This window comes from Aedes albopictus, chromosome 3 (assembly GCF_035046485.1).
Source record: "Aedes albopictus strain Foshan chromosome 3, AalbF5, whole genome shotgun sequence".
Classification (NCBI taxonomy): Eukaryota; Metazoa; Arthropoda; class Insecta; order Diptera; family Culicidae; genus Aedes; species Aedes albopictus.
Window position 1 is genome coordinate 216011408 of NC_085138.1, and position 22431 is coordinate 216033838.

At 38.2% G+C, this 22431-nt stretch overlaps 1 protein-coding gene across 3 annotated transcripts in view; it reads right to left on the minus strand.

Moving 5' to 3' along the window:
• The window catches only part of LOC109419429 (LIM/homeobox protein Lhx5), a 314686-nt gene that overhangs the window by 211794 nt on the left and 80461 nt on the right, over nucleotides 1-22431 (minus strand). For all 3 annotated transcript variants that reach the window (XM_029877137.2, XM_029877136.2, XM_029877138.2), the window contains exon 3: nucleotides 7252-7472. In XM_029877137.2, the coding sequence (XP_029732997.1) occupies nucleotides 7252-7472 (221 nt within the window). The remainder of the gene's footprint in view (nucleotides 1-7251; nucleotides 7473-22431) is intronic.

Genomic DNA, 22431 nt, shown 5'->3' on the forward strand with positions numbered 1-22431 from the left:
TAGGTTACACTAGTTTACAGCATTTTTGAACTCGGTAAACTAATGATCATTTTTGGTGTAGAATCATGCCCTGAGTTCGAAAACGAGAAGGAAAAAAATTACAGTAGAGCGGAAATTCTGTCGACTTTCCATACAAGGTTGATGGTTTGAAATCGATTTTTGTTCTATTTTTAAGCAAAGTCGCTCACTTCGTACATCCCATTCTCCGTAATCAATGCTCCGATTGAGCTGAATTTTTTACTGGTACTCGCCTACATATGATATGTCAAATAAACGTCGAAAAAGAATTTTTAAATTGTTTTTTTTTTCTTACTGAAAAAAATACATTTCTTTATATATTTTTGGAAATTTTGCAAAAATTTAAAGAGATCGTCCCTAAAACTCGCCAATATCTTGAAATTCATCAATCTGTTACAAAACCTGCCTTCAGATGATCGAATGGTATTATGTTCAGCTTTTAATTTATGGAATAAGATTTAGAATTGGTTGAACAAAACGCAAGATATTTGAATTTTAGTAAATTCCATATTTTAAAAACTTGTAAAACTCGATATTGAGCTTAAACTAAAAACAGTTCTACTTAAAATTTTTAGCAGCACGGTTTCGAAATCAGCGCTAAATTGTGCTTAGGAAATTTTGGTCGTTGACAGAAGTTCACGACTTTCGTTTTATTTTGTAAACTAGTGTTATTATTTTTGAAAATATCTACAGCATTACTTTTAAAAATCCTTTTGGCAATTGCTTTGGAAATTTATCAGGCAACTCGTACGGGATTTCAGAAATTTCTTGGCAAGTTTCACCGGCAGTCCCTTTGCTAATGTACCTGACAATTGCTTTTGTGATTCTTCCAATAGTTCCTAAAGAAATTCATTCGACATGTACTTTGAAAATTCTTTAGTAAATACGTTTGGTAATTCCTCTGGAAGTTTCTTTTGATAATTCCTTACGGAATTCCGTCTGTTCTTACTTTTGAAGTTCTATGAGATACACTCTTGCGATCCAAGAATTTACAACGGAACGGCCGAAGACAATCTCATAAGAATTACCTAAGAAATTAAAAAAATAAGGCGATCACTAGAGAAGTTCACAAACAATTTCCAAAAAAAATCACAAAGCAATAACTATGAATGTTTAAAAAAAACTCAACTGAATTTCTTGGAGGAATTTCTGTTTGAAGTTCTAAAGGAGGAGTTTCTTATTAAAGTGGCTTATTTAAGGAATTTCTTAAGCATTTCTAGCAAAAACACTCGAAGCATTAAGGAGGAAATCCTATAAAATTTCTTGAAGGAATTTGTATAAGAATATTCGAAAACATCTTGCAGGAGTGATTATAAAAATACATGAAACAAATCTTTGCATGAAAGAATTTCCGAACGATTTCTTGTACAAAAGTATTTGTTAAATACCTGGAAAACAGGTTAAGAATGAATGAATGAAATCAATTTAGAAGATTCAAAGACAATACTTCAATAAATTGTGAACGAATCTTTGCAAGAAAATTTATTGGATGAACTACTAAAGAAATCTTTGCAAAAATTCCTGAAGAAAGTTTTGAAGGAATTTCTAAATTTCTCTTTGAAGAAATTCCTTTAAAATTTTGACTTGCCTTCCTTAAGCGATCCCTGGAGAAATCCCAAAAGTAATCCTTGGTTGAATCCTTGAAGAAATTATTAAATAAATTAAACAGGAGAAGCTTTATCTGATTCATGAAACCCTTGCAAGAGTTTCTAACAAGATCATTGAAGAAATTCTGAAAAATCTTTTGATAATTTTCAAGAGATGTTCCTGAAGAAATATTTAAGAAATCCTTGAAATTCTTGAAGCGACTCCTGGAGAATTACCGATGAATATCATCTGTAAAATTTTCGCCTTGTGTTAATCACTTAAAATATTCTTCTAGGCTCTTCCTGAAAGAAGTGGCAAAACAGTCTTAGGAGAAATCATTGGAGAAACTCGGAAGGAATTGTTTGATTCGATAAGATATGGTATCTGCTCCATTAACATTTAAGCATATGTATATGCTACAAAGAAATGAAGCGCTTTGTTTTGTTTCTTATTTTCGTATTTATGTTAAAAATTAGCAACAAAAATTTAAACAATAAAATCGTAATCAATTGGTGCCATAATCGCTTTGTTTTCGAATAGGGTGAGTTTCGGATTGTAAGATTACTTAGGGCATGTTGTTGAACCTCTCAGGAATTCTCAAATTTTTTTCAACGATTAGGAATTTCTAGGAATCATTGCTGGTGTAATTCTTGACTGAGATGCCTAATGGAAACTTAGGATGATTTTTCAAAAAGTTTCTCGAAAAAAATGCAGTAGAAATTTTTAGAAAAGTTGCAAGAAGAATGCTAGAAAAATTCCTGAAGCAATCCTTGGCTAAACTCCTAATGTTGATGTTGAAGGAATTCCAGAAGGATTTTAGAAAGAATTCTTACAAAACTCCTACAGAAGCTCCTCTGAGAATGTTCTTAACTTTTGTGAAAAAATCATCAAAGGAATATTTGGAGGATCTACTGAAAGAAACCAATGAAAGAAAGGAATGTTTGAGGAAATTCTAGAAGGACTGCTCTTCCTCTGGTGGAGTTCCGATGTAATTTCTCGGAAGAATATCTGGTTCCAAAAGAATCATTGGAGAACTTTTTGTAGAATTTTTTCTTGAATTTTTTAAGAATTCTGTGAATAATCTTCTAGATGGATCCTCAAAAATGTTCATGATAGAATCCCTGCCCGAGCAGAAGGGAATAACAACAGCACAAGTTTATTACCATAACATATTGTGTTATAAACTTGTCTGTCATAAATTCCATAACAAAAAAAATGTTCCTGGAAAACCATTTCAATAACTTGTTTTGTTAGTTTCAATAACAACTTAATAACAGTGATTTCGGAAAATATTTCAATAACAAATTTTGCTATTATTATGCTATTGATAATAATCAGAGAGCAGAATTTGCTATGATATCAAACTCGTTACTAAATAAGTTATAATACTTATTATATATAATTATTCTCTTTATCTCACAAACCCGTCAATAACATTAGGTTCATCACTCTAACGCAAGAAATATTTTCAAATGATCGAAAAATACTATATTCAGATTTTAATTCATTCTAAGAGATTTGAAGTCGCAAGATAATCGAACTTTAGTAACTTATATATTATCAAATACGACGTGCTTCGATTTCCACCTGTAATTTATAAACTGTTATACTTAAATTGTTTCCGGAGCACGTGTGACCTTTGTTTTTTTTTTTCAGCATAGAAACTGAAGAACTTTTAGAATGATCAACAGTTTTGCAGAAAATATTTGGGATATTGGAAATATTGTACAGATTATTACAATTTTCCTGGAAAGATTGTTTTAATTCCTCGTTTTTAACTGAATACAAAAATAGAACAACACAAAGGGACAGGTCATAATTGTCTAATTGTTGCTGTGATTTCAAAACATGTTACTGATGTGCTATTGCTGATAAGTTGATCAATAGTACCGTATGCGTGATAATGTTTGCACCACCGTCAAATAAAATTCCAGTTTGACTTGTGAAGACAATGTATTGGTTTTATTTGCAGGCATTTAAGCTATTACTCATATCCTAGTAGGCTGTGAATAAAAAGTGTTGATTTTCTTAGTTTTACACTTGCATAATTACTAAGTGGCAACCTAGCTCGTGATTTGTCCACGCGCAAATGTCGAAAAGTATCCGTGGTAGTGTCAAAGTCAAGATTAACAATTTTTGAATTTATTTTTTTATTTTGACGTTGCATATTGGTGTAGACATTGGCACACAAACAAAAGTTATAATAACTATTGATTCTGGAATTTGGTACGGATCGATAGTTTTTCGGAAATCGATAAAAACGGAGGTTGCGTTCCGGCAAATTCAAGACTTTCTTATATGGCGCTACTCGTAGCTCCTGGATGCCATTGGTAATAATGTAAGTTTTTTTTCTATGGTCGAAGGATCATAAAGGCCACCGTAATTTTCCTTTTCGATATGCCATGCCGTTAAGTCGCTGATTTCGCGTTTCTTTGCCATTTTTCTCATTGAGTGCATATAATTCACCCAAATCTTATTTTTGGTGGCAGCGATAGCTTTCTTAATCCATGTTAACCTTGGACGACCAGTGGACACCTTCGGGAATAGTTGCCCTTGCTTTTTTTCGGTCTAAGACTGTTTTACGGTTCTCCTGAACACTCCTGAAATGTCTTTTTAAACATTTGCGCGTGGACAAGTCCCGACTACCGCTGCTACCCCTTCATGGTGCAAATTTTAAACTTAAGAAATCGGATTTTTTTACCCGCAACCTACTGTGATATGAGTAAGAGCTTACGTACATGCAATAAAAACCAAGACATTGTGTGTACAGGTGATATGGGTACCTTATTTGTACGATGGTGCAAACATTATCACGCATACGGTACAACAATAACTAAACTTGTACTTCAACAAAACATGTTATTTAAATGTAATTTATTTAATGTATATCAATAGGCCCATATAGCCGAGGCGGTAAACGCCCGGGTATTCAGCATGACCATGCTGAGGGTGACGGGTTCGATTCCCGGTCGGTCCAGGATCTTTTCGTAAAGGAAATTTCCTTGACTTCCTTGGGCATAGAGTATCTTCGTGCCTGCCACACGATATAAATACATATGCAAAATTGGTTATTGGCAGAGGAAGCTCTCAGTTAAAAACTGTGGAAGTGCTCATTGAACACTAAGCTGAGAATCAGGCTTTGTCCCAGTGAGGACGTTACGCCAAGAGGAGAGGAGAGAGATATCAATAGCTTGATTATAACAAAATAAGATTGTCCAACAAAATTTGTTATGGAAAAGCTATGCCTTGATAATTTAATAATAACAAAACAAGATATAAAAACAGGTTATGTGATTTCGTAGTTAATAACTTGCTATTCTCCTCTCCTCAGTTGGTGAACTTCTTGGACAAATTGTTCGAAAAATACTCGATGAAACTCGATTTGCAAGAATCTTTTGAAATACTCTGAAGTACTTTTGAAAACATCCTCAGAGACAATACTGTAAGAATTCCTGAAGGAGTGCTTAGAGAAATACTGCATGACATCCTTGCATTAATCACTTAAAAGATTCTTGAAGACAAAATATTGGTGCAATTCCTAAATAAATTGTTAAAAAAATTGAAATTATTCTCTGAAGAATATCTCACACTCATTGATGGATACTCCGGAAATCTCCAAAGTAATTCATAAAGGAATACAGAAAATAATTTTCACGCTACTGCCAAGTACAAAAGTCGTGATTACAACAGCGAAACAGTCGAAATACAACATCATTCGAGTGTTAAATGTATAGATTTATCATTGTAAAATATGTACATCTGTAATTTCCATGGGGGCCCACAATTTTGGTTCCGCACCGGGCCCCCAAATTCCTAGCTACGCCACTGCCTGGTCAGGTGTCAAACAAAGAGGTCGTTCAGTGAAAGGTTTGTCAAGTCCCAGGCAACTTTTCTGGCGCATTTAACGTCTCTATTGACAGCCACCCCAGGATATGTACGGTCGGCTATGCTATGCTATGCTATGTAGTTGTGAAACTGTGAGGAAAACATTTTCCTCTTACTGCGGACGTTAGTTTTATCATTATTAACCCATTTTATCCATGTTCGTGTATTGAAATGTCACTAACTCTACTAACCCTCGATTGATCGCGCTGTTGTATTTTGTACATCTCGCTTTTTGTGCTCCACATTGGCGTGGTATTCCAGGTAGAGCTTTTGACCCAATTTCTGGCACTACAGGTAAAAAAATTGTGGATCACCTAAATTCATAACGAAACGACCGTTTTCATCCACTTCTTCCATCTGAATCAGATACCTTATTGCATGAACTTGTTGTTAACAGTGTTTGTTGTGAAGATTTTCTGCCAGAAAGTTGATTTTGAACGAGTTTACTACACCTAGTCCAGCACCACTTATCGACACCAGTGTCGAACTTCCAGCGAAATCAAATGGGAAATCACTTCGGCACCCATCTTTGTGCTGCCGAAGTGCACTCGTGTGCATGTATTGTGGATTTAGCACTAAATTGGTGTCGGAAGTAACTTCATTGACTTCCGCTGCCTTTCCTATGCGTTAAACATAACGTCGGAAGTAGTGCGCTGTAAAGAGCATCAGATTTACTATACAGCGCACTACTTCCGACGTTATGTTTAACGCATAGGAAAGGCAGCGGAAGTCAATGAAGTTACTTCCGACACCAATTTGGTGCTAAATCCACAATAACAGTTGTTTTGAGTTCTTGTGCGGGTGAAAGGGTAGCTAATATACTGTGGATCTCGTTGCGGAAATGTTGCGGGAGATGATTACTTACGGAAGTGCGTTTGGAAAATATGGGGCAAATGATATTTTGATTTGTTTTGCTCGCAGCAAAACAAATCAAAATATCATTTGCCCCATATTTTCCAAACGCACCTCGCAGGTGCCGGGAATGAATTAACTACATCGGCTGTTCCTACTCTGCGCATCGACCAATGCGGCACTAGCTTCTATGCGCGAAAAATCGCTAAAAGTAAATCGCAAAAATATTGTATGGCGAATAGCATCTAAAGGCAAATTTATCGATGTGGAATATATTAGTCGAAAAAATATTGGGTAGTGGTTGTGCACAATGGTGACTACTATTAAGCCTACCAAATATTTTTTCAGTAAAAGCTTTCTATTTCAAGTAATTCAAGTTTAGATGCTTTTCACCATACAACATAAAATTGATTTACTTCTGCTGATCAACTGTGGGTGTGCGCCAAGCGGGTAGTCCATTGACGCGGGTGCCCAAGTAGTTCGAAACCATAGTCGCCAACAATCTACACGATCCTCTAGGCTATCCTGCAAAATTCTGTCGAAAACCGCGCGCAAAGCGATCCGATGCTAGTAAAAAAGTGACATTCTACAAACAGTTTAAATATGTTCTAAACGTGTAAAAAATCCGTATGCAGCCTTTCCAGTACAGCCAGGTTTTTTTACGCGGAGGATACGTACCGCGTAAAAAAAAACTCAGTTCAAGATTCAAAAAACCGCGTAAAAAAGTCTCACAATTTCTCGACGAATCATGCAAAAATAAGACGATGATTTATTTTTTTATGTATGGAGTTTTCATTTACGCGGCCGCGTAAATGAAAACCGCGTAAAAAAAGACCTGACTGTATGTAGTATGATACATTCTTAAATTAAAACATATGCCTTAGAAGTAAAGCAATTTATTTGTGTTACCTGTCATCGATGATGAGTGCGGTCCTTTTCCAAGAAGATAATCATCCTTACAGATAAATTTATTGTCGTCTAAAACATATAGCTGTTCTCCGGTACTCAGCTGTTTTCTACAAATGCAACACGTAAAACAATTCAAATGAAACACTTTATCTCGCGGTTTTCGCACTAAATCCGAAGGCGCAATGCCTTGACCACAACCACTGCACTTTGTACCATAACGCCTGAAATAGAGAATAAGAAAGAATTGAAATTTATATTTTGTTGACTTTTAAAAGTATGAAGTTAAATGTGCTAGATCAGAACATAGGCGCTGTCCATAAACTACGTAGACTTTTTTCGACCATCTCAGACCCCCCTCCCCCGTCGTAGACTTTTGTTCATACAAAATTTTCGAAATTTGTATGGAGCGTAGACTTTGGCCAGGTGTCTTTAGTTTGATTGATATAAGAGGTAAAAGTGCTGAAAACCCGAGCAGAAGAGAATACCTTGCAAATACAATGCAAAGAACAACCCGTGCTCTAACACCTAAAATTGTAATTATTATGCTTTTCTTCAAAATGTTATCACAACATCACAATAAGGATTGGAGGTATTTGAGCAAAGTTTGGTATTGATGTAGTATTTGTTAATTTAGCAGTGAAATAAGTGAAGAACATGTTTTGCTATACATCGAACAAATGCACATTCTAATAGTGTGACATGTTATTACTTTGTTATTCAGTACCTTTTGGATAACAAATGCAACACTTGAAATGTTAGGTATGCATTCATTCTTAAAATAACGTTACTTGTTATTTTGCAGGTATTATTCATATAAAATTACGGTATTCGTTTCTGTTATTTAGGCTCTTATGTCTACCTAATGAAGGGCATATCGAGGTATGATAGTATTTAAGCATAATATCTTGATATGTTATTTAGTTGCTATTCTTTTCTGCTCGGGAATAATAGCAAAAAAATGTTCCTAGGACGTCTGACCAATAGCAAAATCTGCTATTTGAAGATCAACCGAATTGGTGCACAAGTAACAAGTAGTGCTATTGGTTAGCTCTCAAAAGAGCTAAATTTGTTATGATGATGTTTATCGAGGAGTAAATTTTAGCTATTATTTCCAGTACTTTTACCTCTTATATCAAACAAACCAATATCACTTTTTGATCTCCATATCAAAATATGTTTTTTTTAGAAAGCACGTTTGGCCTGTTACAGTGCTGCAATCAGTGGCGAATTCAGGGAACCAGCTGAATTTTCCGGTGAGTTCGTTCTTTTTCGTTCGCTTACTATGGATTCTATCGCTTACCGGTACCGCACTTTTTCTGCACCGCGCTTGATAGTGTAGCACTCAAAAAATAGGGAGTGTAGCTCGTGCAAACCGTGTCCACCAATCAGCGTTTGTGAAGTTGTCAAAATTTTGGTTTTTATACACGCACATCAATGCAACTGCACCGAAAACGATCGTTTATTCAGCGAAAAGTGTAGCACGTGGCGGTGTGGTACCGCCGCGGAAGCGAAAGCGACATTAGTTTTTGTCTTTGTTAGTGTTCAAGATAACTGCTTGAAAATTACCTCCTTTGCTTATATTTTTGAATTAACTTTATTCTTGTAATGTCTGACAGGTGATAGATTACAAATTGTGTTTTATTATTAATTATGAATCTGTTTGTGTGTATTTCTTCTACGTATCTTTCGAATATGTAGCCAACATGCACTGGAAAGTTCGTCACTTCAAGCGACGGGCCAAATTCTCGGTACATATACATTTATATTTTTTTTAATTTAAATTTAGCTTTTATTATTGTACAATCTGCTAAGGCGCAGACCACAGTACTTTGTTCTAGAATATGCTTCAGAATGTTTTCCTTAAGTTTGTGCGGTCCGTCACTGTTGGTGTCGGCACAGAATTTTGCCTAAATATATCGAGTCCACGGTATCAAAGCATGCAAAATTGTTTATTGAATCACCAGTCCTCTCAATGGACTACCTGCTTGGCGCACACCCACAGTTGATCAGCAAGTAAATCCATTTTATTTTGTATGGTGAAAAGCATCTAAACTTGAATTACTTGAAATAGAAAGCTTTTATTGAAAAAATATTTGGTAGGCTTAATGGTAGTCACCATTGTGCACAACCACTACCAAATATTTTTTCGAATAATGTATTCCACTTCGATAAATTTGCCTTTGGATGCTATTCGCTATACAATATTTTTGCGATTTACTTTTAGCGATTTTTCGCGCATAGAAGCTAGCGCCACATTGGTCGATGCGGAGAGTAGGAAAACAGCCGATGTAGTGAATTCAATGCAATAATGAATTAAATGCTTTGACTGTTTTCCTACTCTCTGCATCGACCAATGTGGCGCTAGCTTCTATGCGCGAACGATCGCTAAAAGTAAATCCGTAAATCGCAAAAAATATTGCATGGCGAATAGCACCTAATGGCGTATTTCTCGAAGTGTAACACATTATTCGAAAAAATATTTGGTAGCGGTTGTGCACAATGATGACCGGTTTGGTGCCTACCAAATATTTTTTTCGGTAAAAGCTTTTCATTTCGAGAAATTCGAGTTTAGATGCTTTTCGCCATACAAAATAAAATGATTTTACTTCTGTTGAGCAACATTGAACCCACTCCCTGCCGGTAATCCATTCCGCTAGCTCTGGTCAATCACGGAGTAGCAACTCCGAAGTGTACGGTCACCAATGCTCATGCTCCTCTCCTCTTCTTGGCGTAACGTCCTCACTGGGACAAAGCCTGCTTCTCAGCTTAGTGTTCTATGAGCACTTCTACAGTTATTAACTGAGAGCTTCCTCTGCCAATGACCATTTTGCATGTGTATATCGTGTGGCAGGCACGAAGATACTCTATGCCCAAGGAAATCAAGGAAATTTCCTTTACGAAAAGATCCTGGACCGACCGGGAATCGAACTCGTCACCCTCAGCATGCACGGAGACAAATTTCGTTCGTTTGAAACAAAAATATTCATGTTTATTCGGTAAACTGATAAAATATTTAAAACTAAAATATTAATTTTTAAACTAACTTAATTACATATTGATTTCTATTTACAACTAGCTGTACCCGGCAAACTTTGTCTTGCCAAGATGTGGTAGTTTGACAACTGTTGAGCTCAGCACCGCACTCTAGATTGGTTTCATTTCGACCGTGTTGATTTTCTTCCCCGGTCATAAAAAAATCAGTATTTTCTAAATTTTCTTATTTTTTAGTTTATTTTCGTAATTTTTTTACATATAAACACAGCCACCATGAATACGAATCGTACCATGCAAGAGTCGTGTTGATCGGTTCATCCGTTCTCAAGTTTTGTTGCCTCAAAGGAACTTCAAACTCATTTTTATATATATAGATACCCATTGAAGAGCCCCCCATTCCGCCGTCGAGAACATAAACAAAACTCTGAAGTTCCAGCTGCAGCTCCAAACAAGATTTCCTCTTGCAAAAAAAGTCAAGTTTCACCAATAGTTTCCACGAAATCCCATTGATTTCGGGAGCGTATGTTATCAACATGATTTAAGCATTTAAAGTGCCACGCGGGAAGTGGGTTTTCCTAGAGAAGGAAATGACTTTGTAAATTTAATTGAAAAACAAATATTTCCGTAGGGCCGACCTGCCACAAAAAAAAAACAAAAAATTTTACATTTGCTTTTAACATAACCTGTAAGAAGATGCATGTTTGTTTCAAAAATGGATTGAATTTGCTTCAAATGTGACGTTCGATTTGCTCCAAACAGTTTTATTTTTGTTGCCAGAACAAACTGACAATTTATTTGAGTTTACCTGAAATATTTTTGATTTTACCATGCTTTTTTCTGCGTGTGGTCATGCTGAATACCCGGGCGTTTACCGCCTCGGCTATATGGGTCCTGCCAATGCTCATGCTCTCCATATCAAAATATGCTTTTATTGAGTTTTTTTTTTCTTCTGCTCTGGTAACTATTCAACATCCTAACACAGAGAACAGACGTCTGTCTTTGCTTTCTACCATGTGTAAAACTTTGTAACGGTCATATCAGACTATGTCGTTATGCTCCCGTTACGTGGCATCTAATCATCTATGTTGTTATGTTTTCATTTTTGTTTCCTGTGTTCGCTGTTTTTGGCATTTGAGCGCACTATCGGATATCGGGCGGACAAAAATCAGAAAATCGACTTTTTGCAATACATATTTTAGAATCACTGACCGATAGTATATACCTAAACTAAGAAAAACTTAAATTTTCAGGTCTCTACCTTTTTTAAATCCTGTGATATAAGCTGTTAAAGTCGAAAAAAGGCAAAAAAGTGAACTTTTGCTCTTAAATGCTAGGTACATTTCAAGAGTAATTTTCTAAAAGTTTTTGTTTTGTATCCCCAAATTATTTTACATCGTTACAAACATTACATAAAGAGCTATCAAAAACATGAATTTGAAAGTTGATTAGTAAGATAATAAAATTTTAAAAATATCCGAGAATGCAGAAATATTTGCCAAAAACATTGAAATTAAAGTTTGTTGGTCTGCAACTTTCAACTTTCGCTGTTTTTCGAGTCGAGTCATGATGCAAAATCAGCTTTCAGGTGTATAGAATGAAGTGTGAAAAAACTAGCTTGCGAACATTTGCGTCTTCGGAGATACAGGGATTTGAAATTTGGGTCATTCTAGAAGAATTTCATATAAGCCATCCAGCTTCATATCTATTTAAGATAAAATTTCAGTGACTTTCATAACATAACGCGCTTCAATCACTGTTATGTGTTACTTATTATCTGTTGCATACATTGATGTTAAATTATCCCGTAGTCAAGGATGGGAACACTCACTTGCAAAGAGTTACATTCACTTGCAGTTTTCTCAGCTCAGAAGCGTGCAATCAAAAAACGATGTATGGACGACTTTTGCCTGGTGATTTTGCCGAATAAAGTAGGGGTCGCACACGCATACCGAAGTCGCGAGGGAGCTAGGAAGGCAACTCTCCACGAGGTGAATGTAAATTACACTCACCTCGTTGAGAGTCGCTTTTACAGCTCTGTCACGATTTTGGGATTCGTGTCCGACCCCTATTCTATTCGTCAAACTTTTAAACAAAACCACAAGCAAAACTCGTCGATACATCGTTTCTTGATTGCACGCTTCTGAGCTGAGAAAATAACAAGTGAGTGTAACTCTTTTCAAGTGAGTGTTCCCATCCCTGCCCGTAGTGAAAATACTGAAAATGCCCTCAAGTTCCTTTGTAAAAAATACTGTATATCCAATCCATAGGAAAGCATCCAAACGTGGAAGACCGACGAAGGCATTTTTCGACTTATGCGACAGAAGCAAACGTCGTCTAATCGATAATGAAAAGGTTGATCCGAAAGTGGACAGTGTAGAGATGGCTCTGCTAATAACCCGTCGCACTGCCTACAATAGACGAGATTTTAATATCGTTAAAGTTATTGGACATGTCATAAAGAATCAACATAATGGATTACCGGCAGGGAGTGCGTTCAATGTTGCTCAACAGGAGTAAAATCATTTTATTTTGTATGGCGAAAAGCATCTAAACTCAAATTTCTCGAAATGAAAAGCTTTTACCGAAAAAATATTTGGTAGGCACCAAACCGGTCATCATTGTGCACAACCGCTACCAAATATTTTTTTCGAATAATGTGTTTCACTTCGAGAAATACGCCATTAGGTGCTATTCGCCATACAATATTTTTGCGATTTACTTTTAGCGATCTTTCGCGCATAGAAGTTAGCGCCACATTGGTCGATGCGGAGAGTAGGAAAACAGTCAAAGCATTTGATTCATTCTTAAAAAATATATGCGCAGCTTACAGATAAGCTGCACGTGATGTCACCAGAAGAGGCCTTTAATTCCTTCATAGATGCTGGATTGAGCAAATCCCAGTATGAACTAACGCATACAGAAGCACCCGCAAGATTTCCTCCATATGGCGTTATCGGAGCCGTTAAAAAAAGTGTTCCTCCGAAGGAACTCATTGAAGAAACTGGATCCAAAATAAGAGTGAGCTTGCAGGCTCTTTTGGAAAACACAGTGCAGCGAATCATCAAAGTAGTTGATGCTGAACTTAGCGCATATAGGGCACTGCATGAAATTCTATCCTTCTCTTTCACTCTTACAGATATTTTGTAAACAACAAGGCCAAGAAACGTCAGAATCCCATACAAAATCAAAACAATGCAGTGCCCTATATGATTTCAAGCGACCTTGATTATGCCGAATTAATTCTATTGAGTAGCTGGGGAATGGATGGCGCAACCGGTTATTCCAAATATCATCAAAAACTAGCAGTAGAGTGCCAAGATGATTCTGACGTATTTTCTTCAACACTTATTCTCATACAGTTATTTCTGCAGGATAATCGAAAGAATATTACGTAGTTTAATCCTATGCCACAGGGTATCCGTTTTTATTGACCCTCCTTGATTTTTTTGAAGAAAGTAAGGAGATACTTTTGGCCACAGAGAAAGATGTAGAAAAACGATTCAGTACCAGTGAAGATAGAACTGTTAAATGAAAAGATCGTTCTCGTCAATTTTGACTTTGTTCTTAGTATGATAGATGGAAAAGTTCTCACCTACATAACGGGAAATTCCTTAATGCAGAATTATCCTATATGTAGAGCAACTCCTAATATACTGCCGCTCTACGCATAGTTGTCCCATGTTATATGGGATTCCCATATAACATGGGACAATCGGGCGTAGAACGGCAGTATAATGGGCAGTAGAGAAAAAATTGAAGAAGCATTCACTACACTCAGGCAAATAAACCTAAGATTATCATAAGGTCTAACTTATGAAATGGCCTTTAAACGATTCATAACGGCTAGAACGATTTTCATAAGGTCGGTCTATGACGCAGAATCGACTCACAGTTTGGCATTTATAAACATTTAGCAACACGATATTCTCAAGCGTCGATAGCCGCGTGGGTTGGTCACGGGCTCAGTGATCTCGACGTTCATGGATCGATTCCAGTCTGCATCATTTTGTGATTTTTCTGCTCTTTTCATAAGTTTATCTTATGTAATTAGGTCATAATAAGCATGTTCAATTTTCTTTAGGTATTCTTATGGCATCCATACTTTACAATTATGGCTAAATTTCATAAGGTATTTTGATGAATTTCGGTAGTTTACATCGCTGAGTGGACTATTGTAGAACTCTATGGTATATCACCACTTCATGCATGGTTACGGTTTTTTGAATGCCTTCTGTATATTTCTCAAAGAAATGTAAAGAAATGGACCGTTTCACAGCCAAATAAAAACTTATATCTAGAACGAAAAAAAAACATGTAACCGCACTGCTATACGAAAAATTTGGAGTGAGAGTTGATCAAGGATGTTCTCGATCACCTGGCACTCATTTGGCTAATTTGTCTATAACTCAGTTCAGGAGCCTAATATTAAAATGTGATGCTCGACAAACTTGTAGATTATTATTTTTTCTACAATTATCACCAAGGACGCTATATTCTAACTCATATATTTGCAGGAAAAAAAGTGTTTGTACTATCTACTCATACTAAACGATCAGATTTAGAGTAAGGATATGGCGTCCTTGGTGATAGTTGTAGAAAAACATTTATCGACAAGTTTGCCGAACACCACATTTAAATATTATGCTTCTGGACTCAGTTATAAACAAATGAGTCAAATGATTGCCAGGTGATCGAAAACATCCTTGGAGTTGATCAACCCAGATCTGGTGGAGCTAGTACAAGCATATAATATTATAAGCTGAAAGCTATCTTGAAGATCGTTTTTTAAGGATCTTCGTGAACCTCTAATGTCAATGTTAACAATGATGTTACATCACTTAGGTCATTTTGAAATGTTAAGAAATGTCTGAATAGCATCTTCACAACATATTTTGTGATAAATGTCCTAAAAACTCGTTTAAATTGCGTTAATCACGCATAGAAATAAATTGTAAACACAATTAAATTCCAGTTCAAATCAACCGATTTTTCAGTTTGCTATAGCGACAAACTGATTTCTAGTTTAAACTAAACTGTTCCATTGTTTTATAATACAAATATTTTCATTTGACGAAATTTTTGATAGTTTGTAAGTCCAAACTGAGATTTTGTAGTTTTAACATAAAATAATGGATTGTTTCAAACGACAGCACTTTTGCTACTAACAAAGCTAGAATGTGATAGTGTTGGTGACGGCAGTTCCTGCGGCAGCTCGGAAATCTATTTTTAGACACTCGGCAAGCGGATGGATAGTAGACCGGATAAAAAAAGACACAAAGGCGAAACCGACCAACGTTTTGTAGATGATGTCTTGATTACCTGCGCGTTATCCATCACGGCCAAGACTGCACTTGGAAGTTGCGGTGATGGATTTGCTACAACTTCTTCGTTGTGGCGAAGTTGAGGTAAGAATTTTAAAGATGGGTGAGTGCTTCCAGGCCCTGTTTCTGGTCCCCAGTTTGTAGAAACAAATGAAGTGTCTAACGTTACATGGAATGATGGTAATTGGTTGTTTTAATCTACAAACACTAAGTAAGAACAAAGAAATATAACTTTGGAGTAAGTAAATTCTCAGTTTGAAAATCAACCATGCGGTTTATTAATTCAAACACGCGTCATTTTTCTGCGTGATGATAGAGAAATATTTTTTCCGGGGATTTCCCATAATGGAGCGCTAGTGTCGCTTTGTGGGCTAGTGTGTTTTAATGATGAACACCGCCATCGTGTGGTCGAATCACTGCACTGAAATCTTTTACACACGAATTCAACGTATTTTTGTTCGAGCTTAAATGTCTATTCTCGGTGATCCTAATCAACTTAATCAAAAATGCCTTTCCTTTGAAATCGCAATGATGTCAGTGTTGATTTCTGAACCAAAACAAACCCACCGAAGAAATCAACTGAAAATCACTTCAATTTGCACTTATGTATAAAGCAGTACGATCCAAAGTGAAAAGCTGTTGATTTGCTAACGACTGTTTTGGGAATGAATGTAAATATTAATGTCAGGTGGTAGAAAGTGTTTCGCTTCAATTTGCACCTCTCTCACAGATGTGAAGTAAGTAGTGTAGTTGTAAAACAGATGATCTACAATCTCAAGGTCCTGGTTTCGAATCTGGATGCGATGAACACTTTTTTTATAATTCAAGTTTTGAAATGAACATACAACGAATTGAAGTTAAGCTCCTTTAAATTTGAAGAGGCATTGGATGTTCTTTTTCGAATGTTATTGAAGTGATTACAAACTGATTAAACAATAGTGCAAATTCAAGTGCCAATCAGTTCATATCAGAGTGTAGATTTTTTGCCGTGTGTGTTTTTTAATCTGGTCGGATGTATGTTCCTGAGAAATAAAGAGAGCTAAGGTTGTGGGAGCCTGGAATCTCCTCCGACACCAACGTTGGATAAGGGTCTAAATTCCTGGTTTAAACCTAAATCGTTTCCATTACTGTCGAGCCCTTCGTCTTCACGTGATCACCAGAAGATATTGCTTTGGAGAGGGACTGTGCAGTTCGCACATTTAAGGTTAGCAGCCTAGTTTTGCAGTTACGGACTTAGTGACTCGCTCTTTTAGGAGGACACCAAGATATGACGCAAGCGCTCCTACATGCCACAGAAGGGTCACGGCAGCGCAAGTTTTGGCTACACATAAGTCATTGTGACTTGCTTCTTGCATTGCTAGTGTAGTAACTTCACGCTCGGTAAAATAGCGATACTCACCGGATACTCAAACTATGCACTGCTTTTTTTAATAATCTTTATTGGTATCTCAATCATTTTTTTTACATTCTTCAACTTAATCTAGGTGTTTTGTGTATTATAACACACTATTATCCTAATTTAGAAAAAAAAATAAAGCTATTATCAATACTAATTAATAACATATTACATTTAATTTGCTATAGCAGTTAAAATTTATGGCCGGCTTTATTTCTCACCTGCGTGTCAGAAATACATTGTTTTAACTTATCCTAACCCTAACCTAACTTAAACTAATTATACAAAGAACTAATCGTAGCAATAGAAGACTGCAAAGATTTTTGACGAAAATCTGCAATGATTTTAGTTAACAAGAATAATTTTTCTTTCTGGTATTGTAACAGCTCGACCATATTGGGACAGCGTACCACATGGCAAGACTGAAAATTTGTTTATAAATCAAAAATTTGTTTTTGTGAGTTTTGATTTTCTATTAATAAGTGCACTGAACGGCGGCTTGCGGTGAAAATTACTATTCTGAGGGTCAATTTAAATACACAACGCCACTAAATTTGTGCAGACTGATTTTCGTTTCAATTCAACAGAATTATGTTTTCAATTTTACCACGGACTCGATTTTCAATTAAAAAAAAGTTTCTGTTGGCAACCGGATTTGAACCAAGAACCTTGACATCACCAGGCTCGTACGCTACCACTCGGCTATCGAACCGGTTGATGTGAGAAGAAACAAAACGCACACAAGAAGCGTTGGTGGGTCGATGATCATGTTTTCCCATGGTAAATTTAAAAACATTGTTATGCTTGTCATTACTGCAAGCCGCCTTTCAGTGTGGGTAAAGCCTTAAGGCGAAACTGGACTCACTTTTTGGTTTTTGATTTTTTATTAAATAACCAAGCAATATTTCCAAAATCGGTTTTCGTGCACATGTAGAATATGGATCAGGGTATCTTCTGATTTTTTTTTTGTTGTGGAAAATGTTTTTCGTTTTTGCAGAAACCATTTTTGAACAAAATTTCACAAAAAAATGGTTTCTGCAAAAATGCAAAAAATTTCCGACCACAAAAAAATTCAGAAGATATCTTGATCCATACTCTACATGTGTACGAAACCGATTTTGGAAATATTGCTTCGTTATTTAATAAAAAATCACGAACCACAAAAATGAAAAAAATGCTTCCAGTTTCGCCTTAATGTATTTATTGCAACATGTCTACTTCAGAGTTTCAAATAAAGAGCTCTTGGCTTATGTGGAAATATGATACACGCAGAAAAATGAGGCTTTTTAAAACAATAAAACACATGGTTGAATTTCAAATTGAGCACTTACTTATTCCAAAGTTATATTTCTGTGTTCTTACTTAGAGTTTATCGATCAAAACAACCAATTCCCATCATTCCATTTAACGTTAAAATCTTCAGTTGTTTCAAGAAAATGGGGACCATAAACATGGCCCGGAAGCACTCACACATCTTTAAAATTCTTACCCCAACATCGCCACAACGAAGAAAGTGTACACACCAAAAGCTTTCAGCAATATTTTGCTGAATTTTGCCGAGCTGAAGGTTTCAGCAAAAATTTTTGCTGAATTTTCGGCAAAGTTTGCTGAATTTCAGCAAAACGTTACTGGTGATCAGCAGAGTTTACTGATCAAATCAGCAAAATTTTGCTGAATTTCAGCAAAATATCTACTGAAACCTTCAGCTCGGCAAAATTCAGCAAAATTTTGCTGAAACCCTCAATCGATTTTTGGTGTGTAGCAAATCCATCACTCCAACTTCCAAGTGCAGTTTTGGCCGTGATGGATAACGCGTAGGCAATCAAGACAGCATCCACAAAAAGTTGGTCGGCTTCGATTTTTTGCCTTTTTTTATCCGGTCTACTTTTCATCCGCTTGCCGAGTGTCTCAAAATAGATTTTCGAGCTGCCGTCACCAACACAATCACTTTCCGGCTTTGTTAATGGCAAAAGTGTAGTCGTTTGAAACAATTTATTATTTTATGATGCAACTACAAAATTTCTGTTTGTTCTAACAAACTGTCAAAAATTTCGGCCAATGAAAATATTTGTATTATCAAACAATGGAACAGTTCAGTTTAAACTAGACATCAGTTTGTCGCTATAGCAAACTGAAAAATCGGTTGATTTGAACTAGAATTCAATTGTGTTTACAATTTATTTTTTTGCGTGTAAATTGAGTTTTGGAAGCATTTGGAGAAATCTTCCATTTTTGCAAATAAGAAGAAAACATATCTAAACTTTTTTGCAATCTACTATTGAGCATTGCAAGGATTTCGCGACGATCGTGCAAATGTTCAATCTATGAAAGAACAATGTTCACACATCCAACAACAAAGGAAACAGTGCGTAAACAAACCGATTAGTCGAAACACCACTCCAAAATGCGCAACCGCTGCTAAATTACTGCAGCGATGACTGCAACCAATGTATGCTGAAACCGGTGTGAACATTTTGTGGTTGGACAATCGTGTTTGCCTGTGCGCCGTATTAGGCGCAAGATCGTCAATACAAATGACACGTAAACTCCGCCGCTTGGCTGACCATCATTCTAGTCTGAGTGTTCGCCCAGTGCGGACGTTTTTAAACTGCGCTCTCGTGATAAAAAAAAAGCGTATTACCGAGTTCTGTCGTTGAGGGATGGAGCCGGAGGAGGAGATGCCGTTCCACTCGGCAAACTCCCCTGGCAGGAAGCCGAAGCGGAAGAAGATCGAACCAGCAGCCGCCGACAGCGAGAAGCTGACTCAACAGCTGCTAAGCAAAAACACGTTTGTCACACTTGTCAAGGACGACAAACCAATCGTAGTAGTTAAGATAGTTTTAGATCAATCATAGTAGTCATGTTTGTTTAAATAAATCAGTCTATTCTAAACCGTTACCAGAGGCAGTCGTCTTTCTTTTACTCTGCCATTCACGACATGTTATTAGCCCAGCCCACCTGTTGCCATTGGAAACGGAAGTTGTTTGGAAGAAAGAAAAAAAATTCACCGAAGAAAATGCATGCGGAAACGAAGCCATATCTTTTCGACGGCAAGAACTTCCCGAATTGGAGTTTTTGGATGGAGACGCTGCTGGAGGAGCAGCAGCTGATCGATTGCATCCGGAGGGATGCGGGCAAAATCCCGGACATCCAGGAAGACGAAACGGATACGGCGCAGGAGAAGGCTCGGAAGGAGACGAAGCTGGCGGAGCGGAAACTTCTAGAAGCACGTTGCAAATCGTTGCTGGTGAAGAAGATCGCGGATTCGCAACTGGAGTACATCAAAAGCAAGTCCACTCTGAAGGCGATCTGGGCAACGTTGGAGAACGTATTTGCGAAGAAGGGGATTTCCGGCCAGTTTTATCTACTGAAGCAACTGGCCGTGATGAAGTACAGCGAAGCAGAACCGATGGAAGAGCGCCTGCTACGGTTCCAGCGGATCATCCAAGAGTTGGCCTCAGCGAACATCGTGATGCATGAGCGGCTGGTGGTATTCAATCTGCTTCAAACCGTGCCGAAATCGTTCCAGCAACTGGTAACAGTCCTCGAAACCAAACCGGCGCACGCTCGACTTCGTGAAGGCCACACTACTCAGCGAAAACGTCAAGCGGAGGAACACCTGCGGTGAAGCGGAGGGTACGGCGGATGACGAATCAGCGTTCTTCGGAGAGCGGCCGAGGTTCAAGTGTTTTTTCTGTGAAAAAGTGGGTCACAAGAAGTCAAATTTCTCCATGAAGAAGGAAACCGAGCGCGGAAGGACGTCATCCCAGAAGCCAAAGAAGGGAAGAGCAAACGCTGCAGGTTCTGAAGTGGCAAGAGGTAAAAGCTTGAGTCAGTTCCGATGGATCCTTGATTCGGGCGCATCTGAGCATATGGTGCACACAGCGGATTGCCTTCAGGACGTGGTGAAGTTGGATCAACCGATCCCGATCGTGGTCGCTTCCGGAAAGGTCGTGTATGGTCGACATTCTGGAACCGTCAAGATGATATCACTGGTCGGTGGACGACGAATCGACTGTGTGGTGAACGACGTGCTATACGTACCGGAACTTCAGTACAATCTGTTTTCCATTCGGTGCGTGGGCATTGGGATGCGTGTGACGTTTGAAGACGAAGCAGTGGAAATCAAGCGCGGTGGCGAGGTCGTTGCCACTGGTAAGTTGTCCGGCAAGCTGTACGTGCTGAACGCAATTGTGGAGCACGGATCGGTGGACGAAGCACTGGTCTCCCTACCGGTAGACTAATACGAGCTGTGGCATCGGAGATTCGGTCACATAGGCAAGAGTGGTTTCAAGACTCTGATACGCGACGAGATGGTCAGCGGCATGGCGTAGAAGAAGGAAGCGTTCCGGTGAAACGAAGTCTGTGAACCTTGTGTGCTAGGCAAGCATGCGAGACAGCCCTTTGGAGACGTCCCGATCCAATAGACCGTTGGAACTGGTGCACAGCGACGTGTGCGGCTTCCTAACGCCGACGGCCTGGAATGGGAAAAGGTATTTCGTTACATTCACTGATGACTACCCATTTCAGTGCCGCATACATCCTTGTGGCAAAAGATGAGGTACTGGATGCGTTCAAGGAGCATGGTGAAGGGCCACTTCGATCGAAAAATTCGCCGCCTGCGGTGTGACAACGGAGGTGAATACGTTGGAAAGGATTTCCGGCATTACTGCAGAGACCGTGGTACGATGGTGGAGTACACCATTCCACATACGCCGCAGCAAAACGGTGTGAGTGAGCGGTTGAATCAAACAATCCTGGACAAAGCGAGGGCGATGGTTGAAGATTCTGGTCTACCGAAGAAGCTTTGGAGCGAGGCAGTACAAGCGGCGGTGTTCATCATCAATCGAAGTCCGACGGTGGCGTTGAACAAGGAAACGCCATACGAAATGTGGTACGGACACAAACCGGACGTGTCCAAACTCTGGGGAAGCAAGGCCTACAGCTATATTCCGAAGGAGAAACGATCCAAGCTGGACGAGTGTAGCCAGGTGTGTTACTTCGTAGGCTACGGTGTGAATGGATACCGTTTGTGGGACAGTCGCAAGCATAAGGTGTACCATGCTCGGGATGTCGTCGTCAGTGAGGCAAAGTATGAATCGACTAACAAAATCACAACGAAGGAAAACGATGTGCAGCCGATTTGGACCCGGTCTGTGCCACAGGACGTCCCGGAAGAGCCGGCAGCTGAAACTGAGCCGGAAAACGACGTTGATCAGCCGATCGACACTCAGGACGATGGGAATGATAGCTTTGTTTCACTGGAAGAGGAAGAGGAAGAGGAAGAAATTATTGCGAAAAGAAGCAACCGTGTCCGGAGGCTCCCAGCGAAGTTGGACGATTATTCTTGCCTGGCGTACGCGTTGAACGCCGAAAACTAAGTTGAAAACTTACCGGATACCATTGAAGAAATGAAGACGAGGGAAGACTGTCCGCGGTGGCGGGGAGCCATCGAGGATGAGCTGAAAT